This window comes from Anser brachyrhynchus (genome assembly GCF_964034855.1).
Source record: "Anser brachyrhynchus genome assembly, chromosome: 4".
Classification (NCBI taxonomy): domain Eukaryota; kingdom Metazoa; phylum Chordata; class Aves; order Anseriformes; family Anatidae; genus Anser; species Anser brachyrhynchus.
This window is the reverse complement of record NC_137698.1, coordinates 29,784,966-29,806,939: the sequence shown is the minus strand read 5'-3', so window position 1 is coordinate 29,806,939 and position 21,974 is coordinate 29,784,966. Positions and strand designations below refer to the sequence as shown.

At 36.4% G+C, this 21,974-nt stretch overlaps 1 protein-coding gene across 14 annotated transcripts in view; it reads right to left on the bottom strand.

Moving 5' to 3' along the window:
* The window catches only part of FSTL5 (follistatin like 5), a 413,457-nt gene that overhangs the window by 174,401 nt on the left and 217,082 nt on the right, over positions 1-21,974 (bottom strand). For all 14 annotated transcript variants that reach the window (XM_080590013.1, XM_080590014.1, XM_080590003.1 and 11 more), the window contains one exon: positions 19,971-20,219. In XM_080590013.1, the coding sequence (XP_080446139.1) occupies positions 19,971-20,219 (249 nt within the window). The remainder of the gene's footprint in view (positions 1-19,970; positions 20,220-21,974) is intronic.

The following is a 21,974-nucleotide window of genomic DNA, read 5'->3' as shown; positions in this document are numbered from 1 at the left end:
GCCTTGTTTTGTATCACTAGAAATTCGAGGAACACCTTGGACACCTTCCTTAACTAATTAGTCAAATTAGCATTCCTCCTTCTTGTTGAAAGACAACATGAAGAATTTAGAGCTTACAAAAGGATTTTTTGTTCTCTTAAATGTGGAATCACTGTGTACAGTAATCACACCATATTTGTCTAGGACTTCAAAATCCCTTTCATTACTCAAGGCTTGGATGATATTTGTGTTTACAGAATTAACTGCATTGCAGACCACAATCAGTAAATCTGAAAATATGTTCTGCATGATTTCTTATTTCCTATTTTTTTATGTTTCAATCTTATGCATTTTTCCCTCATATTGGCTTACAGAAATACTTTATTTTGAAAATGCACAGATTAGAGTTGCGTGAGTCACAGGCAATTAGCTCATTCATTCCTCCTGATAGAGCTCTGATCACATTTCTTAAGGAATTTTTCCCTCATCCATCATTGATATCTGTTCTAAGACCATTTTCAGTCTTTCTTTCCCCCTGCTGGACATTGCTCTCGGTATGGCTAGAAAAGGTATTAACCCTTTCTTTATTAACATGTAAGCCTACAGTACAATGCCCTACTGAGTGCCTCAAATTCTTCCTAATTCAGGTTTTCTAATGACTGCCAACTTAGTCCAGACTCTTTTTTTAAATGAAAAGTGATTTACTACTCTAAAATCCTAAGTGTTCTGCTAGCTACACATCAGAATTCTCTTTCTTGCACAGCAAAACTCATTTGCCACGTACACTTGTTCAAACTATTTCAGATACTGAATTTGATTTATCAGTATGTATTTTAGCACAGCATTCGTAAATCTCACTCTGGAAAATTATATGTAAGTAAAATCAGAGACACTGCTGGTCTCATGTCCATTTTATGGAGTTGTTTGGTAGCTGGTATGTTAGACCTTTTATGGCTCAACAAGTACAAGTAGGCTATCCTCAGCAGAGCTACTTGACTTCCTTGTGTGTAAACAAAGCACAGATCCACAAGGTGACAGAACATGAGCAGACCTGCTAAGTGACTGACACGCATGCATCTGACAGCTGTTCTGCCCATCACAGTAAAAAGAAAGGGAGAGAGGAAGAGAAAACACACCAGTTACACTCCCCACCACACACAGTACAAGCCTTCTCCTTCTGAAATTTTTCCTACAGCTGGCTATACCACATGCCTCCTCTACTCACCACTACCAATATTTCTATGCAGTTACTATTCTTTCTATTGAAGATTTGCAATATCCACTCCAGGTGACTACAACTTTCATTCTGTTCTACTTTTTTTCCTAATGTGGAAAAGAATCATCGATTACGTTATTTCAGGCAGACCTTTCAAAATAGTTCACATTTTCCAGCAGAAGTAATGGACAGTCTGAAGAACTGTAATGCCCTCCTGCAAAATGCATCAGTTACTACACACTGGCAAATGCAAGCAGTTTCGTTTCCAGGTCTATCCTGGAAAGGATCTATCCAGCTCTATCCAAGAGATCACCCACTACTGTCAGTAACAGCCAACAAGTGGTCAATAAATTTCATGTTCCCCTTTGAGTCAGCTAACAGGCCAAGAAACCCATAGGGACACACTTCTGTCATTTCTGCATCAGAGATGCACGTTGGCTAAAGAGCGTGAATGGGAAATTTGCACTGGTGCTGCCTGTTCATAGTTTGAAGATTTTAATTATAGTAATTTCTAAGAAGATTCCTTTAGTCAACAATAACTATGAATTTACAAAACATTTTCATCATTTTAAAATAATTATGTGTAAATGAACTGACTAGATATTTGATACACCATATAATGTCAACAGCTGGCCAAAATTTGGCAGCTATGTGTTTTGTCAACTGACAGAAATAGTACCAACTGACAATAACAATAGTCTTTTTCAGTTAGAGTGAGACTTAACATTGCAAATTGCTACTCCCTTATGACATTCACATCAAAGAAGCCAAACAACATTAAGTGTTTCACTAATTGATGATATAAATCACTAAAAGTCATTTATACTGGTCAATATGAACACTATGCTAAGTTGTTCAAGTAGATATTGAAGTCAGCTGAATGATAGCCACTGACTTGGCTTTCATATTAAGCCTTGAATCAGAAATACCAAAGTCCTACCCTTATTGCTAGAAATGCTGTATGCATATCCACAGTATAGCTGTTGATAATCTTTATGTTACTTTAACGAAGCTCCTGAAAACTTCGTCATTTTAGCACACACAATGATTTACCAAGAATGTTTTTTTATTTGTCTTGATATAAACTCACTTACAATTGAAATATTTTTTGCATTTGCAACCACAGTCAAAAATATTGCACGCTCCCAAAGTATAAGTCAGCAAAAGGTTTATACATATGTAAACATATTTTAGAAATTATCACATAAAAAGCACAGGAGGACTGTTTAAAAGGCATTGCTTTAAAATTGTGAATTGAGGGGATAATTCTCTATTTGTTAGGCTGGACAAATTGCTATGGCATGATTCAACTATCATAATGGCATTGGGATGTCTTTCGAGTTGATACTGGATATCAGTGGAGGAAATTGAAAATAGTTCAATTGACATGTTTCTACCTTTACGAGGTTTCTTTTCTATTAAAAAAGGAAATAGTGCTATTGTCTGTAAATGGAGTTAAAATGCTATTAAACATCTGTACTTTGAAATACATCCCAAAGCAATTTGATGTTTCTTCCTGTATCTTATTAGCAGTCAAGAAAATTCAAATCTCCAAAACATTTTAAAATGCTGCCCAGAGCAGACCAGTTTTTACTCTAAGCAGAGATGATCATCAACTTTTTTTTTTTTTTCCATAGGCAAGTCTGAACTGGTCATTTAGTGTTCATGCTGAAGAAAACATTCCCTGCAGAGATTGAAAACAGAGAGATGGAAACTCAATCTCAGCAACAGAAGGAGAAATTGTCTAGGTTATTTTAAATAAATCCTTCCTTTGGATATAAGAAAGTGTGTAACAAACAGGTATCTACTAAAAGGAAGTGGTGTAATATGGCAGCTTCTGGACACAGAGCATGAAAGAGTGGAGGGTAAAAAAAGGCAGAAGGAATGAAACAATTTTCATTATTTCCTTTAGGAACTTGTGAGATTTTTATTTTTTCCTATCTTTTTTAGCAACCACATAACTTGTGTATTTCTTTTTCTTTTTTTAATAAATATATAAATATAAAACTAGTTTCATTTATTAGTGTGTATGTATACACACAATATATATGAAAACAATACCCTATGTGGGCTAATTTGTTTTACAAACTAAGAATTTTCTTCATTGGGCAGTTGCATACAGTGACACAAAGAAATAAGGTAGGCAACCTGGGCTTCAGCAAGTAGAGCCTTATAAACAGCAATTCAAAACAAGAAAACTCACAATTTACATAACAAAATGAGTCCACTGTTGAAATCTCAGTGTGTTACAATTCCTTCTACAACCATAGGGGCTCTGATGGAGATGAGAGAAAAATATGCAGGCTGAACCTTAGGTAAAACCTTGACCAAGGTGACTTCAAGGAAGACCAAGCAGATCCTGAATACTAACGACAGAATACCGAGGCTACAGCAATTTGTCTCAGCTGTCACACTTGCCATGTAAAAGAGGGAAATAATTCACTGATGCAGTTTTCAAAATGCAAACAATGCAGAACAATAGAATTCCCAGATTCAGTGAAGTATCTCTGCAGGATATTATTCCCCAAAACATAAAGGTAGTTCCACACAATGGAACTGTATCCTCTTCAGGACAGAAAACAGGTCCCTTAAATAATTCAAGGAGAAAAAATTTTCAATCTAGGACAATCTCTCAGGAGGAAAACCCGCAAGACATGTCAGTATACTTGATTTTTTTCTAGATTGAAACCTATGAAGTCTGTCAAAAGGAAATGGCATTCCTCAGCAAATCACCATCCCTGTCCTGTTTCATCACAAACTAGTGTTAGTTCTACCTGATCCTTAAACGACCCTTATGCTCTAGTGAACGTTAGTATTCCTCAATTACCAACAAGCACATGAATTCAAAGGACAGAACACAATTCACTCCCCTGACAATCGTAACAGAAGCTACATTTCAGAGACCTGAGGCAATAAATATTTTCCTTCCAAGAGTAACAATTAAAGAGTATTTAAACTGTGCATACACTAAAAATTCAATGTTAAGAATGTGTTAATTTGAACATCAATACGCAGTGATTTGCTGAAACAAGCAGACCAAACTGTGTACAGCATCCCCTCTGCATTCAGGAATACTTTTGAGACCCCAGCTCATTCTGAAATGGTTAATAACTTATGAAAGTCAGTTGGATGAAGTACATTTCATCAACTTAAGGGAACCTTCCTCCACACCTTAAGCTAGGAAAGCTGTAAGTGAGAAATGAAGAAAATTGCTGTTAGATAATTTTACAGCCTATACTGCCCACAGATCACTTCATTATTATTTTTTTCTACAGCTCTGATTAGAAGAGAAACTATTGCTCAAAGCCACCCATGGGTCTTCCACTGCTTCTGTGAAAAGCTACTGGGAAAAAATAAAATAATCAAGGAGCAGCTGCCCATTTTAAGCTGTCAGAGATCATCGTTAAGTAGCTCAATTTCCATATATCAAAACTAAAGAAGCAATAATGAGTGATAATGATTGCAGCGTATGAATACCTGCGTTATTGCAAGGCCTCTGATTCTAGGATGCTTTTTAACCTCATAATCTGGTATTGAGAGAAATCATCTTTAAACCAGCATCACCAGTTCATGCTACTTTCTGGCATGACTGAATACTGCTGATCTCATGAGTGTGATGGAGACTTGGGAGAAAAAGCGCAGAAGGCAGGCAGCCAATTCACAGTCTGGAGCAATCGAGGTTTTTTTGCCAAGGAAAACAGCAAAATGCCCAAAGTACCAACTGTATCAGATTTATCTTGACAGGAATTCCAGCCTGACAGCTTTTTGGGTTTTGTATTTGGTTGCCTTTTTTTTTTTTTTTTTTTTTTTTTTTTTTTTTTTTAATAAAAGTGATTCTTCTTCCCTATTAGAAGTATTACAGAAGATAGCGTATCCGTTAATTAGCAAAAACTGGGTCCTGGGACCACATAGGCCAGTACCCTGTCAAGCTCTTTACAGCAACCCAGGCACCCGCAATGGAGAGCTTCAGAGGTGTTCCCCATTTACCTCCCCTACTGAATCAAAGAAACAGGACAAATACTATGGCTGAAGAGTAAATTATTTGAAGTTAAGAAATGTCTGAGTTAAAGCTGAAGGCATAACATACATGCAAATCTGATGAGAAAATTGCACGCGTTTAATACTCATTAACAAATAAGCGTCTAGAACACTCAACGATATTCCCAGTCTAACAGATGAAGAAATAAGCTTAAAACCAAAACATCGTCACTCACTGACATTTCACAAACTGAATATTCGAGATAAGATGTCTAAAGTAACCAAGCACTTACTACTCCATTCACTTCAACCCAAGTTGCAAATACACAGAATTTCTGAAAGTGTATTCATTCTGTATCTCTAATAATACTTTAAGACACAGGTAAAGGCAAAACAACAAAGCTGAAAGGAAATGTGTAAAAACAACATCATTCTTCAAAGAAGCAGAATTAAAGGTTGCATAGCAAGCCTTAAATAATAGGACAAAAATAAATAGAATAAAAGAATTAATGCAAATCATTTGGAATACAAGAAAAAAAATCCCACATTACATTCCCAATAACCAGGCAATGCAGTAGTGTACTGCAAAGCAAAAAGTAAAATAGCAAGTTAAAATTAGTAGACAAAAGACCAGCTATTCCTTCTATTCTCTTTCAACCTAAACTTGTGAACCTAATTATATAAAAATAACTCCCTTTTTAATTGCTCAAAAATGTGGCTTCGTTATATCGCCTGCTTAATAACAGTCTGTGCTTAGTGGCGAAAAGATGGATTTTTAGCTCTAAATATGTAACTCTTATTTGGAGCTTTTTTGTGAACACATTTTTTTTCCTTTTTTTATGGACCTATAAAGGAAAAAATTTAAGTTCATGTCATTTCTGGAGAGTTATTGGGCTTAACTACTCATGCTGTATAGATTGATCACCCCAGCTTTGTAGCATTGCATTTATTCAGCTATACACAAAGACAAGCTCTATTATTGTTTTTTTGTTGGCAAATACCAATTTTTATATATATATATATATGTATAAAATACTGTTTCTAAATGTATATTTTCAAAGTGATAATGGATGAATTTTAAGAGTGAACAATCCTGTAAATTATTTACATAAGTTATTACCATAAAATTGCATTCAACTTCTTGTGAACTGCTAGTCCAATTAGACATAAAACTAACGTATTTAACTTTTACTAATAGTATTATAGAACACTGAATCACAGAACAGCCCAGGTTGGAAGGGAATGCAGAAAAGCACCTGGTCCAACATTTCATGGTAAAGGGAGCCCAACTAGGATTACCTAGCTCCCTGTCCAGTCACATCTTGGCACTCCAATAACACATCGTACTCCACTGATGGGGAATCCACCACATCCCTTGGGTGATTATGTATGCTCACTTTCTCTCTCACGCAAAATGCAGAGAATTAAGATCCTTTATTCCTTCATATCTCCTCTGGCTTTTAGAAATAACAATATCCCATTCAGCCTTCTGCACTGAAAGTACGAGTCCTTAAATAATGCATTACAAAAGATCATTTAAATACCACAAATATTGAACCATTCGTCAGGTGAACACTGAATAAATTTTCTTTGCAATCAAATTATCATTTCAGAGCCCAATTTTCTGTCAAAATAAGAGTAAAACAGTCTGAAGTTTAACAAAAACAAGTGCAAAATTAGAAATTTGTGTCACCGTTCACTCTGCAGTTCATTTTTTAAAATTTATTTTCACTTAAAGGTCCAGAATGATTGGTAAAGCATTTATGTGCAATTCACAAAAACATTCTTAATAGACGTAGTTTGAAAATTCAGCCATGAGGCATCCCAAAATCTCAATCTTTTGACTGTCTGTACAAGAGCATTGTTGAGGGAAACGACTCTTTTTAGTCCACATCAACAGATCTTTGTCTTCTAGAAATTAGCATACCAAAAGGACACCATGGGCTGGCCCCATCCACAGATCTTTCACAGTATGAAATAGGAAGGTGCACACCTCAAACCCATGACACTTGAAAATGTCCACACTGCCACCACAACTATTTGCAAATACAGGAAAAAAAAAAAAGAAAATGAAGCAATGATCTATATTTTTCGTCTTTTTAACCACTATTTTGGGGGGAAGGAAGGCAGTTTTTTGACATACGTAAAAATTACATACATATGTACACATGGGTGTTAAGGAGAAGATAGCAAGACAACAGCAAGATAACAATGGTTATACATGCTGTGCTCATTTACCCCTGAATTACAAAAGTAAGTACAGGTTTTAAGCTGTTATCACAATGTTTTTCAGTTGAGCAGAACAGAACATGGACTATTAAGTTCCCTCTACTTCTCCTGGGCTTCCACCTCAACTGCTGTTAACTCAAGGCTTACCCTAGTAATGTCTTTCTTTCCTTGGTCTACACAGACTTTCTGCTGCCTAGGAACAGGACAGTACGCTATCATAAGCCCATACAGAACAAAATATTAATGGAAATGCATTTTTTAATTATTATATTTCCAGCATTACTTGTTAGTCTAATATAAACAGCACTAAGTAAAGCCATGAAAAGAATCACCAAGAGATAAAGAAGTAATGAGTTCCTTTTTTTTTTTTTTAAGTACATATTCTCTACAAACACTGGAGATAAACAAAGCAAGTCTGTTTACTTCTCAAAGCAGCAGAATTTCCTGAATAATTAAAACTAAAGTATTCAAAGTATTTAAAAATATGTTAACAATTTGAAGTATTTAAGAATACTTTAAAAAGGCCATCCCAACAAAACTTTAAAAAAAAATTAAACTGTGAAGTCAATTTCTAAAGCCTACAAAGGCTTTCTTTACTGTTCTTCTGCACTTTCCATTTGAATACTACGATTGCAAAGAAAGACACATGGGTAACTCAAGACTTTGAGTTAATGATCTACAAACCACACTTCACAGCATCAGCTTGATCCTAAATTGCAAATTGTAGAAGAAAGAACATCACATTCTTTGCACAAAGAGCATGGCTTCAGTAGAACTACGTTTTCCAATTTACTCTCTCATTCTATTTTGTTTTAAAGGTTCATTCCTTTCAGATTTAAAACCCAATATTTCCTCCTTTGGACTCCCTTTCATATCTTTCATGCTTGCAATATATTGCTTATTCTTCGAGTGTCTTCAATGAACCTGAAGTCAGTGGAAATCTTTTCATTAGCTTCAGCAGTAAGGCCTGCATCAGGCCTGGAATTCATGGCAATGATAGTGTCAGAGGAAACTCCCTATGGACTGGAAGGGTTTTGCCCCCACCCCCCAGAGCACTCAGGGTTTTTTTGTTCGTTTGTTTTACACAAAGAGATGAAACACATGATTTCAAATTTCTTTAAAAAATTATATTTAATTTAAAAATATTGTAATGATTAAAGAAAGCATTAGCATTTTTCCATATTTATAGCATGTCATGTATTCTCATGTATCTAGTATATACTGATTTCCTATGTCCAGCATAACGGACTTCAAAATTAGACCTTTTTTTTCCCGCCCTACAATGTTTATTACAAAAGTATGTTTTTTCTAGCTACCACAGCTAAAAGATCTGCTTTAAAACTTCATCATACAGTAAAAAAGATGGATATATTCCCAGTGTGGCCATTCACCATCTGCTAAAGCAAATACACTTAAAGATGCTTCAACAATTATGATAAAATGACAACAAATCTAAGAGCACACAGAGCTCATATTCTAAAATGATGATTGTACAACTATAGTTTGCATCATTAGGGACCAATAAACATCTTTATGTTCCATTCAAATGGCAAGGACCTTTTTCAAAGGGAAGCTGAAATGGGAAAATAACAAAGAAATGGTCCATTCAGAAGTTGTCTTAAATTTAGGAACACTAATGAAACAACTTCTTGACCGTAATTAGTATTTAACACTGAAAAGGTATTTTCTCACTTGCAGATTTTTTTTTAATTTTTTTTTTTCCCACAATATATAAGCCTTACTCTTTTACTAAACTTCAAGATTGCTTTTCTTTCATTTTTCCCGGGGACATTAATCATATAAGCACAAGTAAATTCTATATTTTTGACAACAGTTAAGATTCCCTATGTATTTAGAAGATTGTTATTCTTCTAATTATTAAAGTGAAAGTGATTACTTGGAAACACTAAATTGATAGCTTCCTCACACAAGTGAAATTTCCTGACACGCAAAGGCAGAATAAAAATTAAAACTTGCTAGTAAATAATCAGTAGAACTTTTTCAATTCTACACACCTAACATTATTAACCAGATATGAAATCTGCCTTAAAATACTGCTACTAGCAAAACTTCAATACACTTCACTTTTACCTGGAGCTTTAGTAGTAACCCTGTCAAGAATACAGCTAAGAACCCTACTGGTTTAAGGCCAACATCAGCAGTTTTCTTTGGCAAAAACACTTTCTTCTAGAGATTCAGCAGTCTTGGTCTCTAAATGGTGAAAAGAAGAAAAAAAATATATCCACCATCTGCTCCAGCCCTGAGGGAGACAAACTTTCCTGGCAGTATATAGTTCAGAATTTAATTGCACCCAAAGCCAACACAAGCACAAAACAAAAATACAAAAATATTAAACATCATTCACAGCAAGTGGATGTTTTGTATAATTTTACTTTAGCTTATTTCTTGGGGCTACATTTTAACCTATTTTTTTGTAATAGGTTTTCCTTTACTTATGTTGTTTGCTTTCAACAATTTTGAAATATATCAGTGTTATTCAATATAAACAGAAAACTAAAGGATCTAATTAGATTTCATTGCCCGATTTATCAAATTTAATTTATTCTGTGCCTGAGTATTAGAAGTGCATTTGCTAAGTCCACTGACAGTTAAAACATTTTCTAATCTCATAACTTTAAACAATTTAGTTTCTCCATGAAAAGTAAAAACATTCAAATATATTGTAAATATTAGTATTTTTATATCAGTAGCAAATCTTTGTGATTTCAATCTAAAAACTGGAAAGTCCTGACAATATAGAGAATATATATGCTACAATGTTCATTAAAACTGTGCTGCCTTAGTTATTCTATTTCCCAATCTGGGATGAGTATTAGCACATAACTAGTGGAGTATACTGCCCAAGTCTTCCTCTATTATAAACAGGTTAAAGCTAATTATTTTCTGGTCATTTCCCACGTCATCGCAAGCATGAATGGTCATCATCTTTGTGCCACAGTGTGTTCTCAACATCAAATGAGGAGGAGCAAAGGGAAAATTTTAAGCTACCACTAGGCTGTGATCCAGCAATAACTTGCAAGTCTCTTACATTTCATTAGTATATTCTGCTCTTTCCTGTAGATTCCAAAAAGTATTTTAAAAATCTACAAGTCCTGCACAAACTGATGGAAGGACGCCTGAATTAGGAATTGCCAGCTATGTTGATTGCTACTTTGAATCACATCCCATTTTTCAGGTTCCACTAAAATGCTATACATTTTTTTAAAAAATAGAAAAACATTCATTTCACAGCTTTTTGTTTACTACGATCCACAAATATTTCCATGATACTATGATAAAGGAGAAACAAATGGCAAACAAGCAGCAGCTTTTAACTGGTAGGTTTTATCCACTGTAGATTTACTTCTCCCACCAGTTATAAGCTGCTGGATTCAGAAATGGATGTTTATGATCGTTTTTGCATACCCAATTTTCTCCAGAATTTATGGAAAAAATCTATTGCTTTTTTTCAATTGGTATACCATATATTAGCCACCTTGAATTCTATTATGCCAGTGCCTTGTATATGTATCCAATTGCTAATGATTTTTAAAGGCCAGCAATCCGTTTCATCAAATTTTCTTCATACCTGAAGACAATTCTGATATGATTTTCATTAAAACTTTAAGAAGTGTTCATTACACAGATCAGTATGCCTTAACTTTATGCTTTGTTGTTGTATGAAAAAATATATATGTATCTCACTTAAATGCCTCCCTGAAGACCAGGCTTCCTCTGTTTATAATAAAATTATGACTAAAGTTTGAATTGATTTATTGTGTAACAATCTTCATTATACCATAGTCCCTCTAATAATAACCTAATCAGATAAGGACAATTACATAGAATTATAGCTGGCAGCAAGAAGTTTTAAGTTCGGGGAACACACAGTCACTCCCTTGACAGTACTGGAAACCACTGGCTGAAACAGATCACAGTGTGCCGCTTGCTGACCCTCCAAAACCACGCAGAACATGTCCAAGTGAGGGTGTTTTTCAGTTATGCTCATTCACAGAATCACAGGATGGCTGAGGCTGGCAGGGACCTCAGGGTCTATCTGGTCCAACCCCTGCTCAAGCAGGACCACCCAGAGCAGGCTGCCCAGACCCATGTCCAGGCAGCTTCTGAAGATCTCCAAGGAGGAGACTCTGTGACTTTCGTAGGCAGCCCGTGCCAGTGTTCAGACACACGCACAGTAAAGAAGGGTCTCTTGATGTTTGGATGTAACCCCTCATCTTCCAGTTTGTGTCTACTGCACTATATTTGATATGTATGTAGGAGTTGTAATCATTTGTAAAACTGCTCATTCAAACACAGCATTTCCATTTCAAGCCAAAAATCACTAAAACTACTTTTTTTCTTTCCTGAGCTCTCTCCCCCATTTACTTGTGGAAGTTAAAAAAAAAAAAAAAATAGTAAACTACACTAAATATAGTTTCATTGAAATTCCTCGTGCTCCTAAACTGCAAGTATATCATCATAAATAGGTTGCTACTGACACTAAGAAAATCGACAATCTGAATCATTTAAAATATTGCTAGTCTGATTCAGTAGAGGCTTCAAAATGCAGCTTTCAACAGAAGTTTCTTTGAACAGGTTCAACTTCATTACTAGAATCAGAAAAAAAAATTTAAACATTCTTCAACCAATGAAAATTTCTGATGTCCAAACACGTTTCTTTAGGTATTAACAAACAGCAGCAGCGTTCCTACAAGCAATTTCAAACTTCATTAAGTTTTGTTTTTTTTTTTTTTAACAGAGATTAAGTAGAGAACAGTTATTCCTTATCTCTATAGGAATGCAGAATACGTAAGCCGTTAAGAGTTTATTAACATATTTATTCCAGTAGTGAAGGAATGAAAACACATGGATTGAGGCTGCTCCAGCTGCTGAAAATAAGAGATGTCTTTGCAGTATGTCCTTGGCCAGTCAAAAAATCATAAAGTGTTCGAGGCTAGTCATTGTCCCATCCTACACCGTATTTAATCCAAACAGAAGGAAAAAAGAGAGTAGAGTTTGGGGTTCAGCTGTAAAGTGGTACAGTATTCCCAATAGTGAACACAGGATGTGCTGAATGTTTAGTTTTTAAATTAACCATGTACTCAAGTATCTTCCACCCTATTTCACTCTGCAGATCCAGTAGCAGATATTCTTCTATATGTAGGCCTTGTCTTTCTGCTAGTTTAAACAATTTAAGAAATTTAAGACAATTTGGAGCAATCTAAGAGATGTTTGTGACAAATCTTGAACAGATGGTTGAGGAAAAACAATGACAATCTTCCAAATTTCATGACCAATGGAACTGAGGAAATAAAGTAAGTGGGGATAGTAGACTAGAGGAACAGTGCTAAAATTTAGTTTATGGTTTCACAGAACAATAAAAAAGAAGCAGTTTTCCATTGGCTACAGCATTCCTCTTCAACAGGAAATACTGGAAGAAACTAATTATTTACCTGTCATTAACAAAACAGTGATTTTTTTTCTTTCCACTCTGTGAATGATTTATTACTACTGTAAATAGTTAAGCGCATATGCAATTCCCTGCATGAAGACATACTTCAGAAATTCATTAAATTTAAATTGTTACATCCAGTTAAATTGTAACATTGTTGCACTAATGTAAATGTATGTAGATTATGGGCCAAATTCCTAAATACAAGTCAAAGACTTGCTGTGCTCTGTCAAACTTCATAGTTTAAGATCAAGCCTTTCTTCATCCCCTATTCTTCTGATAGAGTTCTGAAAGATTTTTCATTTTTTTTTTTATAATCCAGTTTATGGGGAATATACATTTGGAGTGATAATTGAAGCTTAACAGTTTATCAGCAGCAAACTTACGGCCGTATGCTATTTGCAGGAATTCAGGCTTTCAGAAAGACTTTAATAATGATGTTTTGAGAACTTCAACAGAGAAGCCAGCTGACAGCCACAGAACAAAAGAAACACCTTTGAAAGAATTTCTCTTGCAATGAAAACACTGCAACAGAATCTTACTAACATATCTTAAATCTCTTTTGAGAGTGATTACAGATTACCATTAAATAATAAGTGTGGGTAGTCAAGGTTAATATTAAAGATTAAATATTTTCTAAAGTGAGACTGATAAAATGACAGAGATTAATGTTTGCTTTTGGAGTACATAAACATCAAATTAGACAAAACAAGTGTCAGTGCTTCTAAATGAATATGTCAGTATTTTAGGAACCAGTATTTTAGGACCACACTTACCTAGCATACAGATCACAAGAAAGTTATCTTTGGACAAATCCTGTTGCAACCTCTGGGAAGGCTAGATTGCTGTTCTAGATCTCTTCTGCAAGCTATTGCTGGGATCTAGTTCACTTCAACTCACTTTCACTGAATCACAGAACGGTTAAATGGTTTTCCCCTCCCCTAATCATGACAAGATCAGAAAATTCACAGAACAAACCCACATCCTTTTCCCTAGTAGCTGCAAAGTCTGATTGTGAAATCCTGTTGTTTTACCCATGAGACCTGCTGCGTAAACTTGTAAGTTTGTTTTGAATGTGCTTGTGTTTTCTTCATTTTTGTTCTTTTATTAGAATAGAAAGCAAATTTTCCTCATACCTACCATCAGCATGCCCTGATGGTTTTGTAAGCCTCATTCATATCCCCCATAAGCCATTTTATACTTTCAGTCATACTTATTGTGAACTTTTTCCAGTTTGAACAAATCCAAAAGGGGTAGGGGCATAGTCTGCTCTTATCCTCATTGCTCTGCACAACTCAGTAACAGCAGCAGACTTTCTTACCGAAGTTTCTATTGTAACAGTCCTCAGAAACCTAGACATTTTAGTAGTAGCACAAAGAAATCTTAAGCTTACAGACAGCTTAACAGATTATAAATCCCACCAAATGAAAAGTGAGACAAAAAAAAAAAAAAGGAAATAAAGTGTTAATATCAGAAGAAAGATATAGAAGTTACTTTAAAGTTTATGTATGAAATAACTTCTATTCTAGCAATATTCTGTAAAAGTCATAGTACACAGGAGTATGTGTTACATTCCCGAGAACTCCTATTAAATCACAATTTGTCAAAATGACTGAGTGTATCGCTGTGTATAGAAACATATAGAAATACACTTCATATGAAAAGCTCTTAGAAGGTCATGGTGCGAAGAAAATATAAAATTAATTATGTCATGAGGAATTTTTAGTCTCCTGTTTAGATTTACTGGCCTGAATTTAAGAAAATCAAATCACTGAAGTTAACACATAAAGCAGACATAACTGAAGCCTACTGGACATCCAGTGCGGGCCATTCAGCCCCTGGTAGTTCATACAAAAGTTCAACAAAACTTTTTAGAAGCTTGGAGCTGCAGCTGTCCCTCTTGGGAACACACTTGCAGGAAGAAAAGTAATGGCTCCAGCCTTCTAAGTTTGGCACAAACTTCATGGAGCAGTGGCAGAGGCACCAAGTAAAGCAGTTCTGGTCCATTTGAATCACTACCCACTGGGGCTTATTAAAGCTATGCTTGGCGATGGCCAGGAAGGGGTTCTTTAACAGTATGAAGTGCAGTGTGAGCCAGATGGTCTAATTTCTTTTTCCCCAACAAAACATTAAGCTGCTCTGAAACACAAAGTGCATGTCTCAAGAACAGCCAAGACATTGGAAGCAGAGCATGTGGAAACCACCCAGCCGCAGATCTATAGTCAGCAAGCCGACAAAGGCAGTGCCAAATTAGGATGGTATCAGCATATCAGACTTCCCAGCTCACTCTGTCAATACCAGATTTGCTTTGGCTCATCATTCAAGTTTGCTCTTCTTCCAAGAAGTTCTAGATCTCTTCTGCAGGCTATTGCTTCATTATATGGCTTTATTAAATCCAACCATCAACCAAACACTAGTAAGTCCATGTAGTGGGTTTACGTGGCAAAGTTTTGGTAGCAGGGGACTATAGGGGTGGCTTCTGTGAGAAGGATCTAGAAGCTGCCCCATGTTTGGTAAGGGCCCTGCTGCTGACCGGAGCTGAGCCAATAAGCGATGTTGTTTTGCACCTCTGTGAGAGCATATTTAAGACGGGAAAAAAAACGCTGCACCACACAGCAGCTGGGAGAGTGAGAGGAGTGAGGAACAGCCTTGCAGGCGCCAAGGTCAGTGAAGAAGGAGGGGGAAAGGTGCTCCAGGCGCCGGAGCAGAAGTCCCCTGCGGCCTGTGGTGAGGACCATGGTGAAGCAGGCTGTCCCCCTGCAGCCCGTGGAGTACCACGGTGGAGCAGGGTTCCACACTGCAGCCCATGGGGGAGACCATGGTGGAGCAGGTGGACTTGCACCAACGGAGGCTGCGGCCTGTGGAAGACCCCTGCCGGAGCAGATTCCGGGCCGGAGCTGCAGCCCGTGGAGAGGAGACCACGCAGGAGCAGGTGACCTGGCAGAAGCTGCTGCCCGTGGGGGATCCAGGTTGGAGCAGTTTGCTCCTGAGGGATGAACCCCGTGGTACGGACTCATATCTGGAGCAGTTCTTGAAGAGCTGCTGCCTGTGGGAAGCCCACGCCGGATCAGTTCGGCAAGGACTGCATCCCGTGGGAGGGACCCCACAGCACAGGGGACGAGAGTGACCGAGAAGGAGCGACGGAGAAGCAGCGCTACAGACTGACCATAACCCCCGTTCCCCTGCACCGCTCGGGGGGAGGAGGTGGACGAGGGTGGATGAGGGTGAAGGTGCTTTTGGTTTCTTTCCTTTGTTTCTCGCTTCTCTAGCTTGTTAGTAATAGGCAATAAATCTTACTATCTCCCTACGCTGAGTCTGTTTTGGCCGTCACAATAATTACTTCGCGATCTCCCTGTCCTTATCTCAACCCTTGAGCCCTTTTCATTGTATTTTCTCCCTGTTCCTCTTTGAGGAGGGGGAGTGAGAGAGCGGTTGTAGTGGAACTCGGCCGCCCACCTGAGTAAAACCACCACAGTCCACCACTAAACCATGTCCCTAAGTGCCACATCCACATGTCTCTTACATACCTCCAGGGAAGGTGACTCCACCACTTCCCTGGGAAGCCTGTTCCAATGCCTAACCACCCTTTCCATGTAGAAACTCTTATTGATATCCAATGTAAACTTCCTCTGGCACAACCTGAGGCTGCTTCTTCATGCTTCTTCCTATCACTTGTCACCTCAGAAAAGAAAAACAACCTTCTCGCTGCAGCCTCCTTTCAGGTTGCTGTAAAGAAATGAGGTCTCCCCTCAACCCCCTTTCCTCCAGTGTATACAACCCTAGTACTGTAAATCATTCAGTTTTAAAACTTTGTTTCAGTATTCATAGATTTTAACTGTTGTTGTGATGTTAACCAGGTAGACAGAACATTTGTTTATAAACTATTATTTTCCAATCACAGAATACTAAAATGTTTAATAATAAGCTTACTACTGTAATATGTTTTATTTCCATCTTTTCTGATCTCGAGCTCAATGCCCAGTCTAAAACTTATTTCCCGAAGAAATATTTTTCTTGCAAGAAAATCAGCCCAGTATGAGGATTTGAAACCCAAAATGTGAGCTAAACGTTGAAGGTAAATATAAGGTTTAGACTAGATGAAATTTAAAAAATAAAAATCAAGTTACCAAGTGCATGTTTGCATGATCTAAAGTCAACTGATTAGCAATAGCATAGAAAGCATAATCTTTTAACTGTAATCATGAAGTTGTGCATATATACACACAAATATATGTGGAGTCACTGCTGTCAGAGACCACTGATACCATATGATGGCACGTTGTGTACATACTGAACCTATTCACCTTCCTGCACCACCAATTCAGAGTGGCTCATTCTTTTTAAAGAATTCTGTGAAAGAATGCTCAGGATGTTTGTTTTCTGAATATAAAATCTTTTTTGAAACATTCTCATCTCAGAAGCAGCTCATTGAGATGAGATCACTTGCGCTAGAGTATGTCAGCTAAACTACAAGTCATGTGGCAGTGCCCTTCTGACAACACCGATGACGATGGGGTTCACGTTTTCTATCTAGGAATTTCACGGTTGAGGGTATTTTCTATTGGCTCTTTAATGTTTTTGACCTGATAATTGGCAGTACTTTGGCCTTACTGAAGACAACCTACTAGTTGCTAACTCAAAAATGTCTTTTAAAAGAAAGGAACCTCATGAACACAGTTTAGAATCTTCTTTTACAGTACAGATGACTCCAGGTACTAATACTGCAAGATTCAAGTACATAGAAGATACTTCAAGTGTAAGCCCAAGTCACCACACAAAACTCAGCCCTCAAGAAGTTAAACAAGATAGCATTAAAGAAAATTAAGACTGAAGGAAATAATACCTAATATTTTGAAAAAGAAGTAACTTGAGTCACACTTTGAACTGAATGATGGAGAACATATTCAGCAGTCATAAATGGCAACAATGCTGCCATTACCATGCTGTACTATAGCAACAAATGAGCTGAAGTTACTAAGACAAAACTTGATATTTATAAGGTCTGTATACAACAAACAAAATAAAGGAAAAAACTTGCCCCTAGTCATGTCTGTTTAACACCACTGAAGGCACCATAAAATGAGAAAAAGGAGATAAAATTAAATATTTTATACTAATTGTAAGCATTTTGATACAGCATCCAAATTACAATATTTTATCACCTTGATAAGTAATAGTTTTCAGAAGAGAATTCTAAGGAAGTCAGTTGGGTGCCCTAGTCCTTCTCTGACAACTGTCGCTGATTAAAAGGAGAAACCCACTTTTTTAATCCACTGTCTAAATTAAGTGCCTGAAGTTGAGCATCATTCAGATACTCCATTTTCCACTACAGTACACATGAAACAAATGTGGTGAATTTAAAATGTGAAGATCAGCTAACAAAACTTTAGGCAGCACTTGGATGATGTTTCTAGCTAAGGCACTGCCTCAATTTCTATTTCAGTAAATAAATCTTGCCACATTTTCCCCCTCAGAAAAAGCAACGCTAATTTTTCATAAACATGCTCTGAATTTATTTGTAGTGTGCATTACATACTGAAGAACTGAAATTAGCCACACAAATTTAAACACTTGTGTTTGTTACTGTCATTTATTCTCTCAGTATTGTATCATCTAAAACAAAATTGTTGAATTTGGTTTTGTTTTTTTTAAATCTACTTAGGAAAACCTAATTCTTATTTTTTTTAAAAAAAAAAAAGATTGTGATTTTTGAGACACAAGAGAGAAACATCCATGTTTTATTATTGCACAAATCATTCCCTACAAGCGACATATGCTATGATCCTAAAATCAAATTTTAATTTTCTGCTACCTCAGGACAAAGTCTACCTATTGTGACAATGCATCAATTTTCTACACACTGTCCACATTAAGTTTTTTTTTATTATTATTATTATTATTCAGTTCTACTACAAAACCCTTTGTTATAACAAAGTTATTAAGATGTGTGCATAACCTGGGATGATTGGATTTAGTAAAGAGTTCCAACATTTCAATTAAACGCCAACTACTTAACAACAAGTGTAGTGTAAAAAAAGATATTTTTTGAAAATTTTAAAACTGGTTCCATTTGAACAACCTTATACCAGAATAAATCCTTGAAAATTCTGATTAAAATTTAAGTGGAATATAACAATGTAAGTGAATGTTAAATAAGAAATATGAACTTCATTTAATTGAAATGTTTTCAGTAGACTTCTTTCTGTGGTGAAAGTAGCTAATGTTCATGCAAATTTTTGTCCTACTGAGTAGTTCAGGTTTTCTATTACTGAGAATGTAACTATATCCTCAACTTATAGCCTTTAAAAAGAATAGAAATTAATTCAACCCCTAGGTAGACTCATTAAAAATGGCATTATTCAAAACTGCATTTTTCCAAAAGCCATCTGTCTGTTTTAACCAGTAACAGCAAACTACAAATCTGCCCAAAAACTCAAACATACTTAATCAAGGTCCGTATTGGCAGAGTTCCAGAAAACTGCAAGGTGTGCTCAAAATACATAAAAACAGAGCAAGCTGCAATTCAGTATGATAAGCTGCTTCATATAAAGGTACATCTCTCAGTGTTCACGCTGGCATCTCTCAGAATTCAGTAGACGAAAAGGCAGCTTAACTTGCACGCTTTGGTAAATACACAAGTAAACTTGATAGTCCAAATTCAAAGCGAGCAAGACCCATTTAGCCATGAATTAGCTGCCAGTCTACCTATTCATCAACTTCAAGACCAAATACAAATACAGGTCCCCCAGCCTTACCAAACCCCTCTGAATCTTAAATTCTGTTTTTGCTGCAAGAGAGATTAATGTACTTTGGGCTTTGGGACTGTAAGTACATTCAGACGAATGTGGTCAACTGCCACATCTGTATGAAACTGCTATGGATTGATCCTAAAGAGAAATCTGGTTTATTCAGATTAAAAAGGGTGTTCATAGATAGCACTAAGTATAAACGCAAAGAAAAAAAAAAATCTGTAAGATGTCTCTGGAGTGATGTACTTATGGTATTACCTTCCAGAGTCATTTAATTGTTGTACATTCAATGCAGCCTCTACAATTCTTTAAATGAACTGCTTGAAAACACGTAACCAATAGCAGTGTTTTGTACAGCCGCACTTACCTTTAAAAAAGCAATCTTCATTGTGGACAATGGTGACCTTTTGCTTTTTCAGGCAGGCAGCACGATGCACTTCACAATGATTTTCGTAGAACTCTCCGTCAGAGCCGCACACCGGCTTGTAATGCGGCTTGCAGCGCTCCATGCAGACGCACTCAGCCTGGCCGCTCTCCCCGTTCACAACACAGTGTCTTCCCAAACCGCAGTACTTGTTTTCGCATGATCCCAAGTGCCCATCTTGACCCATGAACCCTGAAAAAAGCAAATTGTAATACAAGATCAATCAAATCACATGCAAAGAATCTGACAAAATCAAATACATATTTTGCCCACAGGCTTTCTTTTTAAGCACTCTAAGGCTCTTATTAATATTTACAAGTCCTCACAGTAAGAATTGTTTTATGAACCTTACAGGTCAGAAAAATGCAGTGCAAAAAAAAAACTCTTCAATCCATACAATAAATTTTACTGCATCGTAACAGTGCTGTTTTTATTAAGCTGCCTCAATTTTACCAACAAAGTGTTTTCTGAATCTTTTAAGAAAGTACTTACTAAGCAAAGTTCTTGTTCTAAAGCCAGAATAATTATTGGTGGGATTCAGCATACACTCTTCAGTACATGGACAGATGAGTGTAAGACAAAAAGCAACAAAAAAAAAAATACAGATGCAGGGGGAAAACATAAATAAATAAACAAATAAACACCACATACAGACATATGCAGGTAAACAAAAACATGCACAGACGTGAGTAGAAGTGAAACAAGACAAGTCATTATTATTAACGAAAAGTCTACCAAAACCTCTCCTCTAGCTACAGAGGATTCCTAATAGAGGAAGGTCTACTTAAATAAAAAAGTTACATGAATGCAGGTAATTTAACAGTACTGGAGGGCCAATGACAATGCAACACTGCAATGTAAGAAAAAATAACGATATCAGTGAAGCAAAGTGACACTGCTTTTAAGCATACTGTGACCATCAAGTCTGCCTGCAGTAATTCTCCATTCTGGTACTACTTTTTTTCAAGAAGCTGGGTTCACTGATACAGTGACCATCTACAATCCTGAACTGCATTTTGGATTTGTGAAGTTCTCACTTTTTCTAGAATGAATTAGAAAATTATCCATTTTCTAGTAATTAATGGCCTGCTCTAGGTCATTTGCAAATACAGAAAAATATAAATAATATCTGAAAGCTACTTAGAATCTGTATATTTTAATTGCACGCAAGATTCAATAAGATATTTGTATTATGTAAAGAAAGTGAGAACATCCTTCTTTTACAACCCTGCCTAATGCTTAGCATAAATTAGCCTGGTACTAAACAAATTTAATCTGGATATCATGACTAGGTATACTAGGTAGTCATTGTCATGTGTTCATTGTCATGTGTTCAATTAACTGTAATTAAAAGCATCATCTAATAACAAGAAGGGGAGGTACAATGAAAAAATAAAATGAAATTTCCACTTGCAGTTACTAATGCTTCGATTATGCAGAAGGTCTGAGACCATAATTGTATCATCCAATAAGTATAAAATACTAAAATATCACCAAATGTAGGAAAAGACACAGCCCTTCGCGGTTAACCTCATTTTATTCTCTTGCTGTTCACTCCTAATCAAATCAACAACTTCTAAGAACTCAATCCACAAATACCATATACTCCTCGTAATCTCACTCCTTGTGATTCCTTCCCCATTCTCGCAGCCAAGCTGAAAAGTACTTGGCTGCCCCATGGGAAAAAAAATATGAACAAACAAATGGCAATGCATAATTTAGTAGTTTTAGATTTATTTTGTTTAGTGAAGACCGAATGAGCTAACAAGTAAATACATCAGCTTGGCACACATTTCTCCTAACTACTGAGAATCTATGTTCTTCACTTCACTGGCAGAAGTCAATTCTCACCACTTTTTCTGCTTAAGCGTATAGGATTATTAGACCCAAGACAAAAGTGCATTGGTTCTTTCCTTTCTTGTAGAGCAAAGATCCCACTTTTTTCCA